Source organism: Mesoplodon bidens (assembly GCF_964165515.1).
Source record: "Mesoplodon bidens genome assembly, chromosome: 10".
NCBI classification, from domain to species: Eukaryota; Metazoa; Chordata; class Mammalia; order Artiodactyla; family Ziphiidae; genus Mesoplodon; species Mesoplodon bidens.
In genome coordinates this window covers 48313671-48328690 of record NC_138172.1, presented here as the reverse complement: position 1 = coordinate 48328690, position 15020 = coordinate 48313671, and the positions used below count along the sequence as shown (strand labels likewise).

The window sequence follows — 15020 nt, the reverse complement described above, 5'->3', positions numbered from 1 at the left end:
ACAGGTCTCTAAAGAAAGGCCAAGTGGCCACAATGAGTACGACCAGACTGCTGCCCCTAACCCCACCTCTGCAGCCCTTTTCCTAATGGGCCACCAAATCAGGGTTGCTGGGTAGAGTAAATACAAATACAGGACCCCCAGTTAAACTTGAATTCAGAGGAAGGACAAATGATTAGGTAGGATGAGTATGTTCCAGGCAATGTTTGAATTTCAGATAACAAATGATTTTTCAGTGTAAGTGTGTCCCAGATATTGTTTCTCTGAACCTGAAATGTGACTGAGCATCTTACATTTTATCTGGCAACTCTACCCCAAGTTGTCATCCTAAGCAGCCATCCCTTCTCTAAGGAAGTGAGTCTCAGGTACATATGAAAGGGTTTGGTGGAGGCCGGGGTCTGACTTCAGCCCTTCTCCTGGTTTCCACACCCGTGAGCCTCCCTGTACTTACCTCCTACTGGTTGTACAGATGAGGATGTGGACAGCAAAAGTAAAATAAGAGAGAGGCACACGTGTCTAGGAGTGGAGCTGTGTGCCTAGAAATGGAGCTGAAGGTCTTGTTAAAATTCGTTCATCATCATAATGATGATTTTATGTGCCGTATTTTCTGCAGTATCTGTGTGTATTTCTGTGCCCGGGAAAAAACATTTAAGTCACCGTTACTACTATTTCTGCCACCACTATGAGTAACACTCGTGGTGCTCCTAGGTCTGCCTTAGGCCTGTCTGCTTTGGAGCTGAGGGCATAGCAAGGATGTCCCTGCCACCCCTGTGGTTGCATCAGTGTCCTGGCTGTGCCCCCTCCCTTCTGGGGTGGCCTCCACTCTGGCATCTGCAGGGAACCCCCAGGAGCCAGACGAGGGCCTCCCTGTCCCTGCACAGATTCTGTAGAACTTCACACGGAGCCCTGTTGTCAAGGCATAAACCCAAACTCAGAGCAGGTTTTGGAGAAGGGACCCTCGTGCTCCTAGTCTGAGGTGAGGTGAGCTAGAGGCTGGTAGACAGTGGCCAGATTCCTGCAGGAGCAAGGCTTGAAGCCTGTCGCTCTGTCCCCTGGGCGCCTGATATGAGAGGAAGCTCCGGCCTCTGGTGGGCATGTTCTGGTGCCCCAGCTCCTGGAGGATGCCAGACCCCAGTTCCTCTCTGCCCTAAAAGCTGAGTCACCCTCAGAAAGGAACAGATGGTGCACAAGCACCGATTCAGGACAATTCTATGCTTTGTGGGCCATGTTTGTTTGCCTTTCAAAATGAAAGTAACTTCATCAAGTCTTGTTAGCAACAAATGCATTGTTTTTTTTATATTGGAGCATTGTTGATATACAATGTTGTGTTACTTTAAGGTGTCCAGCAAAGCGATTTAGTTATACATATACATATATCTATTCTTTTCCAGATGGTTTTCTCATATAGGTTATTACAGAGTACTGAGTAGAGTTCTCTGTGCTAGACAGTAGGTCCTTATTGATTGTTTTATATATATTAGTGTGTATATGTTAATCCCAACCTCCCAGTATTTCCCTCCCTCCTGCCCCCACCTTTCCCCTTTGGTAACCGTAAGTTTGTTTCCTAAGTTTCTGAGTCTGGTTAGAAAAATGTATATTCTTACACCTACTCTATCAACTGGAAGAATGTCAGGGAGAATAATGGGCCTGCTTTTGAACCACAGAAGCATGAGCTTCTAGGCATGTTTCAGAGGGAACAACAAAGAAGCAGCTTCCTAAACCGTCCTTTTGGACTGCGGTTTCAGGCTGAATGTTGGAGATACCAGGCAGGTAGCCCTCAGCCGTTCCCTCTCTAAGTCTGACCTTCACTTTGCTGCTGCCTTAAGTAATGCATTAGTCTTATGCTTTTTTTTCTTATACACAAGGGATACCTCTTCATTGCAGAAAAAATTTTAAGTACCAACAAACCAAAGGAAGGAGTTAAAAAAAATCCATAATCTCTTAACCCAGAGATAACCACAGTTAAAATTTTGAGGGCTATCCTTCCAACCTTCTTTTCCTATGCCCATAAACAGTTTATTTTAACCAACCAAGGCAATATTTTTGTGCAACATCATTAGTGGTTGTTTAGGTTTCCATTGTTCTGGCATTTACTTTGCCAGTGTCCCTCAGATGGAGCTGGGAGATGGAGGTAGGCGTGGCTTCTACCGTTTAGGCCAAGCAAACATAATCTTGTCCCTTGTCCCTATAGCAGCGGTCCCCAACCCTTTTGGCACCGGGGACCAGTTTCATGGAAGACAGTTTTTCCACGGACGGGGTTGGGGGAGGGGATGGATCAGGCGGTGACGCGAGCGGCAGATGAAGCTCCACTCGCCCGCCACTCACCTCCTGCTGTGCGGACCGGTAGGGGGTTGGGGACCCCTGTGGCCTATAGGATAAGCTCTCAGAGGTAGGATTCCTGAATCCAGGGCTCTGGCACTCTGCTGACCGTACCTCAGCAGCAGTGCTTGAGTACACCTGTTCCTGCCCACGTTTCTCCTTCATTCATTCATTCACTCAACGTTTAGGCCTGCTGCTACATGGCAGACCTTCTTTCAGTTCCAGGGTGTATCAGTGAGGAAGGCAGATAAACATCACTGTCATGGGCCTCACATAAAGGGGACGGTCAACATTACCTTGCCCCTTTCCATACCACTGAGGTGGGGGAAAGCCTCCCACTCCGGCCTCGCATTTGTCTTTCTCCACCGTGTATCCTGGTGTCTTGACTTGGACCCCTTGGTCCTCTGCACTCCTGGGAGTGACTAACAGTGGGTGGGGAGTTTGGACCCCTTTAGATGAGGTTTCTGAGTCCAAATCAGAGGCCCTGACCACAGAGACTCCACCCTCTAGCCCTTGGCTCACCCTGTTCTTGCGTCTCCCTTAGCTTGTGGACGGGGGTGGGAGATGGGGGCTGCACTCCCATCTGGTGGGGTGGGGGGTGACTGGTTTGCTTTGTGGCTCTCATGTGACCTCCTGCTAACCACAGGCTCCCCTCCCGTTCTCAGCATCGCTGGCAGGCATGAGGCTGGAGGAAGGTGACATTGCGGTAAGGTGACCACTCACTCCCTCAGGCAGGCTCAGCTTTCTGCCCCAGGGGACGAGGGTGTTGGGTCTCAGCAGCATCTTTGCTGCCTATCAGAGGGGCTTCCAGGGTCAAAACGCAGCTGAGGGAGGGGATAGGGAGACCCAGGCCCCAGGACCTGCCCACAGGTCCTCTCTTAGAAGGTCAGTTGCCTTTGCTGAGCAGACAGGTCCCCTGCCTGCCTTGACAGTGGCCAGTCATGGTGAGCACAGTGGCAGAAGGGTCAGACCTCGGGCTAGAGGACTGTGAGCTCCCTAGGCGATGAAGACATAACCCAGACTCTTCTGCTTCTAGTGGGAAACCCGTTGTCACCCGAACCATGAGTTAGAGGTAGTTGTAGTAAGTTCTAGAGAATCGGCCCGCAGGATCCATGGGAGCCTGAATCTGGGGAGCTGGCTTTGGACTTTGGTGTGGGAGGGTCAGCAGAGGTTTCTCTGAGGAGGTGACATTTAATCCGAGGTCTGCAGCCTGAGGAGTGAAGCGATGGGGGTCAGGGCGCGTGGAGCTGGCGAGACGGAGCCGCTTCACCTCTGCCTGTCTCTCTGCAGGTCAGCCTGGGCACCAGCGACACCCTATTTCTCTGGCTCCAGGAGCCCACGCCCACCCTGGAAGGCCACATCTTCTGCAACCCAGTTGACCCCCAGCACTACATGGCGCTCCTGTGGTAGGTTGGGTGGGGCGGAGGAGGTGCGGGCAGGTCTGGCACCATGTGGAGCCCCCCAGGTCGTTCCACTGCACAGGCTCTGGAGGCAGCTGAGACCCCAGGGACTCACTGGGTCTTGCTGAGAGCAGAGCTGGGTGGGGAAGCACCCAGGACCTGAAGTCTCTCCCAAACCCAGATACAGATCCCATCCCCAACACCTGTGTCCTGTGTGGCCTGAGGCAGACCCCGTAGCATATCTGAGCCACACTTCGCTCATAAAATGCGGAGAATAAGTGGTTTACTTCATAGTGTTGTTACGCTATGTCTGGCACATGGTGGACCTTCAACCAATGGTAGCAAGGACATCCTGCTTCCTGACATTTCTCATGGAAGGGGTCTGTTCTGCACCCTCCAAACAGGCATTTGGGGACTTGCTGGAAGCCACTAAGGGAGGGTTTTTAGCCTTGAAGCTCCAAGAACCACTGGAGAATATGTAGGTCTAGTAAATCTGGCCAGCCCTGCCCCTTGACCAGGTGGTACAACGTGCTGAAACCACAGCTGTGTCTCTCCCTGGGGCTCCTTTGTGGCAACCTCCCCTGTAAACAGAGCCCACGACAAGTGCATTTCCTGCTGACTCCCAGGGACATGCACTGGGTCTGATACCTGAGGAGGAACCTCAGATCCCTGCTGTGCACTGGCTGGGGTTGTGGTCCAGCCTGACCTGCAGCCCCTCTACCTGGGACTCTTCACCAAAGCCCGTGGGTCCAGTCAGCCAGCACCAGGTCCCTCCCTCAGGGTTGTGTGCACTTCTGCAGCTTTAAAAACGGCTCCCTCATGAGAGAGAAGATCCGCGATGAGTTGGCTTCCAGTTCCTGGAGCGAGTTCTCTAAGGCGCTGCAGTCCACAGAGATGGGGAACAGCGGAAACCTGGGTAGGCTGTTTGGGGATGCCTGGGCCTGTGAAGGGGCAGTCGCTGCTGCGGGGAGGGGCAGGGCCAGGGAGAAGCCAAGTGGAGCCCTGACTGTCTGCACTTCTGCTCCATGGGCCTTAAAACGAGCGTGAGACCCCATGATCTGAGTGAGGTGGGGAGTGACAGATCAGGCCAGAGCTGCATCTTCTGTGCCCCTCGAAGCCCCTGGTGACAGCATCGGAGATGGCAGCCACAGTGCCTGCCCTGCCCTGGTGCGTGCCCACATGCAGCTTCCGGCCCCAGACACGAGGCCTTGTTAGGAGAAGTGCCCAGCATTGGGGCAGGCCTTTTGAGCAGGGAGGGGATGTGCCTCCCTTGGTCAAACCCATGCTGGTATTTTAGGGTTAGTCGGACAGCTAGCTGTCTCCTGGCCTGGGCGGCCACAGGAGAGCTGGAAGAGCTGTCTCCACGAAAAGCTAGCCTAGGCCTTTCCATTCGCCCTCCGTCCCGCTGGAGAGAAGGACCTGAGACTATTCACAGGTCTCCAGGGAATAGGGGGTCCCGGGGAACAGGGACCTGTTTTTTTCTAAGGCTATTGAGAAGCTGATCTATTGGTTTTGACCACTGACAACTAATCTCTTCCTGGTCTTGTTTCAGGTTTTTATTTTGATGTAATGGAGATCACCCCTGAAATTATTGGGCGTCGTAGGTTTAGTGCAGAAAACCATGAGGTACGTGTGTTATTGGTATTGGAGCTACATTGGCTCCATTTTTGACTATTTAACAAATGCCTATCAAATTATGCTAGTTTTAGGGACCTCATTCATTTACTCAGCCATTGATAAAACAAGTATTTTAAATTTTTTTCTTTAAATTGAAATATTGTTGATTTACAATATTGTGTTAGCTTCAGATGTGCAGCAAAATGATTCAGTTTTTTTCAGACTATATTCCATCATAAATTATTACAAGATATTGAATATAATTCCCTGTGCTATACTGTAAATCCTTGTTGCTTATCTATTTTATGTATAGTAAGTAGTTTGTATCTAATCCCATACTCCTAATTTGCCACCACCCTCCCCCGCCAGTAACCATTAGTTTGTTTTCTATGTCTGCAAGTCTGTTTCTGTTTTGTATATAGATTCATTTGTATTATTAGATTCCTCATATATATGATATCATATGATATTTATCTTTCTCTGACTTACTTCACTAAGTATACCACTCTCTAGGTCCATCCATGTTGCTGCAAATGGCAACATTTCATTCTTTTTTATGGCTAATACTCCGTTGTATATGGACTTACCTGGGTCCAGTGGTTAAGACTCTTGGCTTCCAATGCGGTTGTGCATGGGTTTGATCCTTGGTTGGGGAATAAGATCCCATATGCCGTGTGGCGTGGCCAAAAGATATTTTTAAAAATAGGGCTTCCCTGGTGGCGTAGTGGTTGAGAGTCCGCCTGCCGATGCAGGGGACACGGGTTCGTGCCCCTATCCCGGAAGATCCCACATGCTGCGCAGCGGCTGGGCCCGCGAGCCATGGCCGCGGAGCCTGTGTGTCCGGAGCCTGTGCTCCGCAACGGGAGAGGCCACAGTAGTGAGAGGCCCGCGTACAGCAAAAAAAAAAATATATATATATATATTCTGTTGTTTATATACCATATCTTCTTAAGCCAGTCATCTGCTGATGGGCACTTGGGTTGTTTCCATGTCTTGGCTGTTGTAAATAATGCTGCTGTGAACGTTGGGGCTGCACGTATTTTTTCCAATTAGAGTTTTCCCTGATATATGCCCAGGAGTGGGATTGCTGGATCATATGCTAGCTCTATTTTTAGTTTTTTAAGGACCCTCCATACTGTTCTTCATAGTGGCTGCACCAATTTACATTCCCAGCAACAGTAGGAGGATTCCCTTTTCTCCACACCCTCTCTAGCATTTATTATTTGTTGACCTTTTGATGATGGCCATTCTGACTGGTGTGATAATTAGTGATGTTGAGCATCTTTTCATGTGTCTGTTGGCCATTTGTATGTATTCTTTGGAAAAATGCCTATTTAGGTCTTCTACCCATTTTTTGATTGGGTGTTTGTTTTTTCAGTATTGAGTTGTATGAGCTGTTTGTATATTTTGGACATTAACCTCTTGTCAGTCTCATCATCTGTAAATATTTTCTCCCAGTCCACAGGTTGTCTTTTCATTTTGTTGATGGTTTTCTGTGCTGTGCAAAAGCTTTTAAGTTTGATTAGATCCCCTTTGTTTATTTTTGCTTTTATTTCTTTTGCCTTGGGAGACCGAGCTGAGAAAACATTAGTATGATTTATGTCAGAGAATACTTTGCCTATGTTCTCTTCTAGGAGTTTTATGGTGTCATGTCTTATATTTAGGTCTGTAAGCCATTTTGAGATTATTTTTGTGTATGGTGCAAGGCAGTGTTCTAACTTCATTGATTTACACATGGCTGTCTAGTTTTCCCAACACCACTTGTTGAAGAGACTATCTTTTCTCCATTGTATATTCTTGCCTCATTTGTCATGGGTTAATTTACTGTAGGTGCGTGGGTTTATTTCTGGGCTCTCTATTCTGTTCCATTGATCTATATGTCTGTTTTTGTGCCAATACCATGCTCTTTTACTGTAGCTTTGTAGTATAGTCTGAAGTCCGGAAGGGTTATGCTTCCACCCTTGTTCTTTTTCCTCAAAATTGCTTTGGCAATTTTGGGTGTTTTGTGGTTCCATATAAATTTTAAGACTGTTCTAGTTTTGTGAAAAGATGTTATGGGTATTTTGATAGGGATTGCATTAAATCTGTAGATTGCTTTGGGTAGTATGGCCATTTTAACAATATTAATTCTTCCAATCCAAAAGCGTGGGATATCTTTCCATTTCTTTGAATCATCTTCGGTTTCCTTTAGTAATGTTTTATAGTTCTCAGCATATAGGTCTTTAAGCTCCTTGGTTAAATTTATTCCTAGATTCTGTTTTTTATGCCATTTTAAATGGGATTGTTTGTTTACTTTCTCTTTCTGATATTTCATTATTAGTGTAGCAGATTTCTATGTATTAATCTTGTATCCTGAGACTTCCCTGGTGGTCCAGTGGCTAAGACTCCTCGCTCCCAATGCAGGGGGCCCAGGTTTGATCCCTGGTCAGGGAACTAGATCCCACATGCCGCAACTAAAGATCCTGCACGCAGCAATGAATATCATGCGTGCTGCACCTAAGACCTGGTATAGCCAAAAAAAAAACCCCCAAAACAAACAAACTTGTATCCTCCTACCATGCTGAATTCATTTATTAGTTCTAATAGTTTTTGTGTGGAGACTTTAGGGTTCTCTATATAAAGTATCATGTCATCTGCAAATAGTGACAGTTTTACCTCTTCCCTTCCAGTTTTATTTCTTTTTCTTGTCCGATTGCTGTGGCTAGGACTTCCAATACTATGTTGAATAGAAGTAGTGAGAGTGGGCATCCTTATTTTGTTCCTGAATTTAGTGGGAAGGCTTTCACCTTTTCACTGTTGAGTATTATGTTGACAGTGGGTTTGTCATAATAAAACAATACTTTTGGGCTTCCCTGGTGGCGCAGTGGTTGAGAGTCCGCCTGCCGATGCAGGGGACACGGGTTCGTGCCCCGGTCTGGGAGGATCCCACATGCCGCGGAGCGGCTAGGCCCGTGAGCCATGGCTGCTGAGCCTGCGCATCCGGAGCCTGTGCTCTGCAAGGGGAGAGGCCACAACAGTGAGAGGCCCGCCTACCGCAAAAAAAAAAAAAAAAAAAAAAACAATACTTTTGATGTGCTAGGGTGCACTCTAGATGCTGGGGCATCAGCAAGGTATAAGACAGATGCTGTACTTTCTCACAAAGAGGAGTGTGGAACACCTAAGGGTTCTCCCTGAGCTAACGTGTGCTCCCACTGATTGTCATTAAGCATCTTGGAGCCTGTTTCCTTGGTGAGCCTTATCCTACACCTCCCATCTCCAGATGATGAATCTCCTCCTGATTGAAAGAGCATCTGGCACAGGAGACACTAACATTTGCTGACGTTTATTGAGCACAGTTTAGTTCCAGGCACTATGTATGTGGGTTTCTTTATTTTCCTCATTTACCTCTCAAAGCAACTCTGTGAATTAGGTATTTTCATCCCCTTTACAGATGGAGAAATTGAATATCTCACCCAAGGCACCAGGGCCTAGGTGGTGGAGGCGGTCAAACCCAGTCCTTTCTGGCCCTAAAGCCAGTATTTTATTTGCCCTCCACCATGTGACCTTTCCCAGGAGGGATTTGGTTGATACTCGCTGCTTGGAATTGACTTTTCTATGAGATGTTTACCAGAGTCATCACCACATTGTGGATTGGACCTGAGAGACTTTTCTGACCCTAAAAGGTGTCTGGGGAATTTCAGTAAGTCACTCTGTCTAATAAGTGTAACAGAGTTGGTGTTGGATTATATGCTGATGATGGCATTACATATTGTATTGTAGATGGAAAGCTTTGTCTAAAGTATAGGGAGTTCATCTCAGTCTTCTGGTGGGGGTCAGTTTGGTTTCTGTTGCTCGTAGAAAGAAGACATGCCTGTTCTCTTTTGTGTAAATCTGTCTGGGTTTATCAAGAAGGGAGTTTTCTTCATTCATTTCTTCAATCAACAGATATGTATGATTGGTGCAAACAAGACAAACAGGGTCCCTGCTCCACAGAGCCCAGTGTCTAGGAGGATGTAAACAGGTAAACGAACAAACACACGATTACGGTGTGTGATGTGGCTCAGACAGGAAGGAACAAAGTGACGTAGGGGAAAGCAGGGCGTGTGCCAGGGACTTGCCTTGGATAGGGTGACCAGGTGGGCCTCCCTGAGGAGGTGGCCTTTAGGTGCAGACTTGAAGGATGAGAGGGATCCCACATGGGAAGCTTGGGCGGAGTCCTGGCAGAGGGAGAAGTTTAGGAACTGAAAGTAGGTGAGTTGGGTTGGAGCAGTTCCTGAGGGAGGGAGCGGTGTGTCAGTCACTGGTCTCGGGCTGGGGAGCAGGGTGAGACTGGAGTTGGTGCCATTCAGCTTTAGCTGGAAGGGCAAAGGGTGTGCCACAGTGGTGGGTTCTCAGCACAGGCTCTCCCTTCCTGAGCATCAGCTACATTGACCAGGCTCTGCTGTCTGCTTTTTAACAACCCTGAAACATAGGTGCTCCCATTACCTCAGTTCTGTTAAGAAAGAAGATGAGAGACTCAAGAGGGAGGAGGTATGGGGATATATGTATATGTATAACTGATTCACTTTGTTATAAAGCAGAAACTAACACACCATTGTAAACAATTATAGTCCAATAAAGATGTTAAAAAAAAGAAAGAAAATGAGGCTCAGTAAGATTTACATTAACTTATTCAAGGTCATAGAGCTGAATGGCAGAGGCAGAACTGGACCCCTCGGCAGCCTGAAACTGAGCTCTCCCATCCTCTGACTCCCCAAAACAATACACGCGTGAGGCCGTGAGCACGTGTGTGTGCGTGTGTGTGACAAACAAGTTAGTGGTTCAAGAGCACAACTATGGGTGAGCTCCAGTGGAGGCCTGAGTCATGAGCTCTGAATCTGGGCTACTGTTAAAAACACACCACACACACGCATACACCACATACATACACACCACACACAGACACACACATACACACACACACACTGTGAGTGAACAATGAGAGTTCTTCACTCTGCCCACTTTCTCCTGGAATCAGGTCTCAGCATTCCCCTGGGACGTGGAGATTCGAGCACTGATCGAAGGACAGTTCATGGCCAAGAAGATTCATGCCGAGGGCCTGGGCTATCGAGTCAGTAAGTGAGCTGCTGGCGGGCTGTGTTCTGGGGTGGGCGCTAAGGGTTCTGCTCATACCCTGAGGTGCTTGAGACCCTTCCTGGCCTTCAGGCCAGGCCTAGTGGACACTGTCTGTTAAGGCTCCATTACAAGGGCCTTGTTCGTGCAGGAGGGACATGGAGCCTGGCTCCTGGTGGTGGGGTGAGAAAGCGATCAACTGGCACTGTGGACAGGCATAGACTAGGAGGCAGGTTGTTCCTGCATCTCTGCTCCGTCCCCAGGAGCTTCACCTCCTTGGCCAGGAGCTATAGGACTTGGGAGGGAGATCTTTCTGTAACCCTAAGCTCCAACCTGCAGACTAAATGTCCTAAGCTCTGGATCCCGAGGACACGGGCAATGCAGGTGGGAAAGGTCTGGGCTGGGGCCATCACTGGACCTTCACCTTCTAGCCTGGGCAGGCCCCGTCTGCCTGTGGGGCACAGCTCTGGGCATTTCAGCTTGAACAGGGAAGAGGGGGGATGTAGAGCCACTGTCAGAACTGAGAGACCTGCAGTGGGGAGGGCAGAGCCAGGGCCAGGGGAGGCCCGCGGGGAAGGAAGGGACTTCTGAGAACGTGAGCTGTGGAGTGTGGGCAGCTTTAGGAGGTCAGCAAGTTCCCCTTTTGGATGGCGCTGCAGTGGTCTGGCGGGGGGCAGGGGGCGCGTCTGAAGGAGGTTGGACCCGCCGACCAGAGAGTCCAGGTTTCCAAGATGTATTGTCCCTCTGGGCCAGCCGTGGTCAAGAGAAGGTAGAAAACCCCTGAATCCTCTTAGCTTGAAGGCCTCCTCATGATACTTTTACGGACAATCCTATGTAGTATATGTTGTATGCCTTTGAACCAAATAAGTAAAAGGATACTTCAAAGATAAGCACTAGGTAAACCTTTTTGAAAACGTGTTAGGCAGCATCTACTGAAGGTGCATACGCATCCACCCAGCAGCTTCACTTCCCGGTGGATGCTAGACAGAGGTGTGGACATGTGTTCACTAAGGACGTGCAGGAGGACACTGCCGGTGGCCCTGTACTTAGCACCCCATGCTGGAAACAACACAGTGCCCATCGATGGTAAGATAGATGCCTTGTGGGGTGTTCAGGTGACATGATCCTACACAGAAATGAAAATGAACCAGCCTTAGCCACGCGCAACAAAATGGATGAATCTTACAAATGAAGACGCTGAGCAAAAGAAGGCAAACCCAAAATACACGTGGCAGATTCCGTGGACATCAGATTCAAAAGCAGACAAAACTATCTGCTGTTGTTGGAAGTCTGGATCGTTAGTAGTTACCTTTCGGGGGGCATGGAGGGCCTCTGGGGTGCTGGGTGAGGCTCTATTTTCTATTTCTTAGGTTACACAGGTGTGTTTAGTTGTGAAAATGTGTCAAGCTGTCAGCTTATGGTATGTATGTACATTTGTTAGGATGTATGTTATAGTTCAACAAAATTTTTTAAATAGAATGAACTTTATAAACAGTCCCACTCCTCTCCATCCCCCCACCCAGAGTGTAAAAAGAAATTCCCCAAAGGTCTCCAAAGGCTTCCAAGGTCCCTGAGAAGTGAGCCCAGGTGAGCAGGGCAGAGATGGTGCTGAGGTGGGCGTGAATGACTGGCAGGAAGGGTTTTCCGGTCATCAGGAGGGGGCACTTTGGGCGGCTGGGGGGCTGTCTCCACCTGCCCAGTGTGAGGGGAGAGGCAGTGAGGGCGGAGGGGCCCTCCTGGGCTCCAGGGGGCTAGTGTGATCACGTCATCGTTCCCAGCCTCTGAAGCGATTCTTGTGCAAAACAGCATAAGGTTACTTATCCTCTTAGCAAGCTTAAGGGCCGAATCAAACCTGTCCTGCCAGCTCTGCTGGGTTCCTCTCAAACAAGATCACATGAATGAATGCGCTTGAACCTAAAAGGACAAAAGGGCTGCACAAACTGTAGGCATCATGCTCCCAGTGGCTGCATGGCTTGTGGCATCGTGGGATCTTTTTTTAAAAAAATAAATTTATTTATTTATTTTTGGCTGCGTTGGGTCTTCGTTGCTGCACGCGGGCTTTCTCTAGTTGCGGTGAGCAGGGGCTACTCTTCGTTGCAGTGCACAGGCTTCTCATTGCGGTGGCTTCTCGTTGCAGAGCATGGGCTCTAGGTGCACGGTCTTCGGTAGTTGTGGCACGCGGGCTCAGTAGTTGTGGCTCATGGGCTCTAGAGTGCAGGCTCAGTAGTTGTGGCTCATGGGCTTAGTTGCTCCACGGCATGTGAGATCTTCCTGGACCAGGGCTCGAATCCATGTCCCTTGCATTGGCAGGAGGATTCTTAACCACTGCGCCACCAGGGAAGTCTGGGATCACGGGATCTTAGTTCCCTGACCAGGGATTGAACCCCGGGTCCTGTCAGTGAAAGCGCAGAGTCCTAACCACTGGACCGCCGGGGAATTCCCTAGAGTTTCATTCCTGAACTGTCATAATCTCGTTTTAATAACATCTAAGAAGAATAAAAAGACATTTGAAGTAAGACTGATGATCATGATAATAATAGCTGCCAACATTTATTGAGCACGTACTGTGTGCCCAGCCTGGTTCCTGAGCACATTATGTTTATTAACAACAGTGTCTCTGGAGTGGGTACCAGTATTACTCCTGCTTCACAAAGTAGGAGACCAAGACTCAGAGTGTTACATCACCTCAGAGCTTCTGAACCAAGCCAGTCTGGTTCCAGACTCTGGGTTCTGAACCACAGGGTTACCTCTGCTTTCTTTAAGGAATGATCACTTTCTTGATGTTTGGGCATCGTGAGACATATACACCCAGCTGGGCGGGGCTAAAGCCATCGTCCCTTTTCAGCTTATATTTCGATGTATATTTCATTTTGTTTAGGTTAATTTATAAGAGCAGAAAAACCTTATAATAGCAAGTTTGGAAAATGAAGGAAAGAAAACTACCTATAATCCCATCCCCTCTCCCCAGCCACTCCTGCCATCTAGGACCGTTTTCTTCCAGTCTCCATTATGAGTTTATTTTTTATAAAACCAGAGTCCTATTCCCTTGGTACCTACAAAGAGGACATATAAACCTAAAAGTGTGTCAAAGTCTTCATGGTGCTTTACATCATGCCCAGCTGACTTTTCTTGCAGTCGTGAATGGAGCATGTTTTGATTTTCCAACATGGAATCACACTGGAACATCTTCCCATGTCCTGGATTGTCTCCTTAGCCGCTGACATTCCTTCCCCTTTTCCCAGCCCAGGTACTCTCTCTTTTTAAAAATAATTTATTTATTTATTTATTTATTTTTGGCTGCGTTGGGTCTTTGTTGCTGCGTGCAGGCTTTCTCTAGTTGCGGCGAGTGGGGGCTACTCTTCATTGCGGTGCACGGGCTTCTCATTGCGGTGGCTTCTCTTGTTGCAGAGCACGGGCTCTAGGCACGTGGGCTTCAGTAGTTGTGGTTCACAGGCATTAACGTGCAGGCTTAGTAGTTGTGGCCCACGGGCTTAGTTGCTCCGCAGCATGTGGGATCTTCCTGGACCAGGGCTCGAACCCGTGTCCCCTGCATTGGCAGGTGGATTCTTAAGCACTGCACCACCAGGGAAGTCCCCGGGTACTCTCTTAATGGCTGAGGGTGAAGATGGGGGAGGCTGAGAAGTGGCAGCAGAGCCTTATAACATTTATTTGTTTTTAAATACCTGCATAATAAATGAATGCCTCTTCATTGTAAAAGAGTCCCGTGACACAGGAATATAGGGATCTAAGCACTATGAGATCACAGAGCTCTCTGTTTTTCTGCCCTGCCCCCCAGCTTCTTCATCACCACTTACACGGTCCATGGGGGGGAGGTGGGGGTGAGGAGGACTAGCTCTGCCTTTGGGACGCCTCTCCCACAATGACACCACCTAATGCTTGGCTGGTTTTTCTGTCCTGGCAAAGTTTATGTGCCTCTGGAGGATCACTATGCCATCTGTCTTGTACTGCAGGGTACAGCAAGTTAGCGCTTAAGGGCTCATCTCATTCTAGGATTTAATTTATTTATACTTCTTTGCATTTACAACTTTTTTTTTTTGGCCACGTGGCATGCAGGATCCCCAATTGACCAGGGATCGAACATGTGCCCCCTATAGTGGAAGCGTGGAGTCTTAACCACTGGACCGCCAGGGAAGTCCCTGCATTTACAACTTTTTGATAGCGTTAAATAAAAATATGTTTTTGTTTGTTTATTCGGCATTCTCTCCTTGTCACAGCACAGGGGATGTTCTTTCTTGACCGTCTCCATTTTAACCCGAAGTGGAACTATATGTCTTTTACTAGACTGTGGTTTATTATTTTTTATTGTGAAAAATATGCGTACAGTAGAATATATGCTTCATACAGCTAATTGTGAAACATATTAATAAATCAAACACCTGTTCTCAGAGCACTCTGGTTAAGAAATAGAACATTGCCAGAACCTTAGAACCGTCCTGTGTACCCTCTTCAGCTGCATCCCCAAGAGGTGGATGAGGAAGCAGCCTCACAAGCAAATTTCATGTTGGACATGCGTGGACAGAACCAGCTTTAGATCTCCCCCGCAGTCCTGTGTGATAAGCAAGAGGCATTGGCCTG

The 15020-nt window shown here is 48.2% G+C and overlaps 1 protein-coding gene across 5 annotated transcripts in view; it reads left to right on the top strand.

Annotated features, from left to right (window-relative positions):
* Nucleotides 1-15020, top strand: part of XYLB (xylulokinase) — a 49442-nt gene that overhangs the window by 18686 nt on the left and 15736 nt on the right. For 2 of the 5 annotated variants that reach the window (XM_081245628.1, XM_081245630.1), the window contains 5 exons: nt 2982-3022; nt 3607-3722; nt 4517-4632; nt 5269-5342; nt 10330-10426. In XM_081245628.1, coding sequence (XP_081101754.1) covers nt 2982-3022; nt 3607-3722; nt 4517-4632; nt 5269-5342; nt 10330-10426 — 444 coding nt within the window. Of the gene's footprint in view, nt 1-2981; nt 3023-3606; nt 3723-4516; nt 4633-5268; nt 5343-8763; nt 9013-9257; nt 9334-10329; nt 10427-15020 lie in introns of those variants that run through there. The other 3 variants (XR_014016809.1, XR_014016808.1, XM_081245629.1) reach the window with 3 other exon arrangements.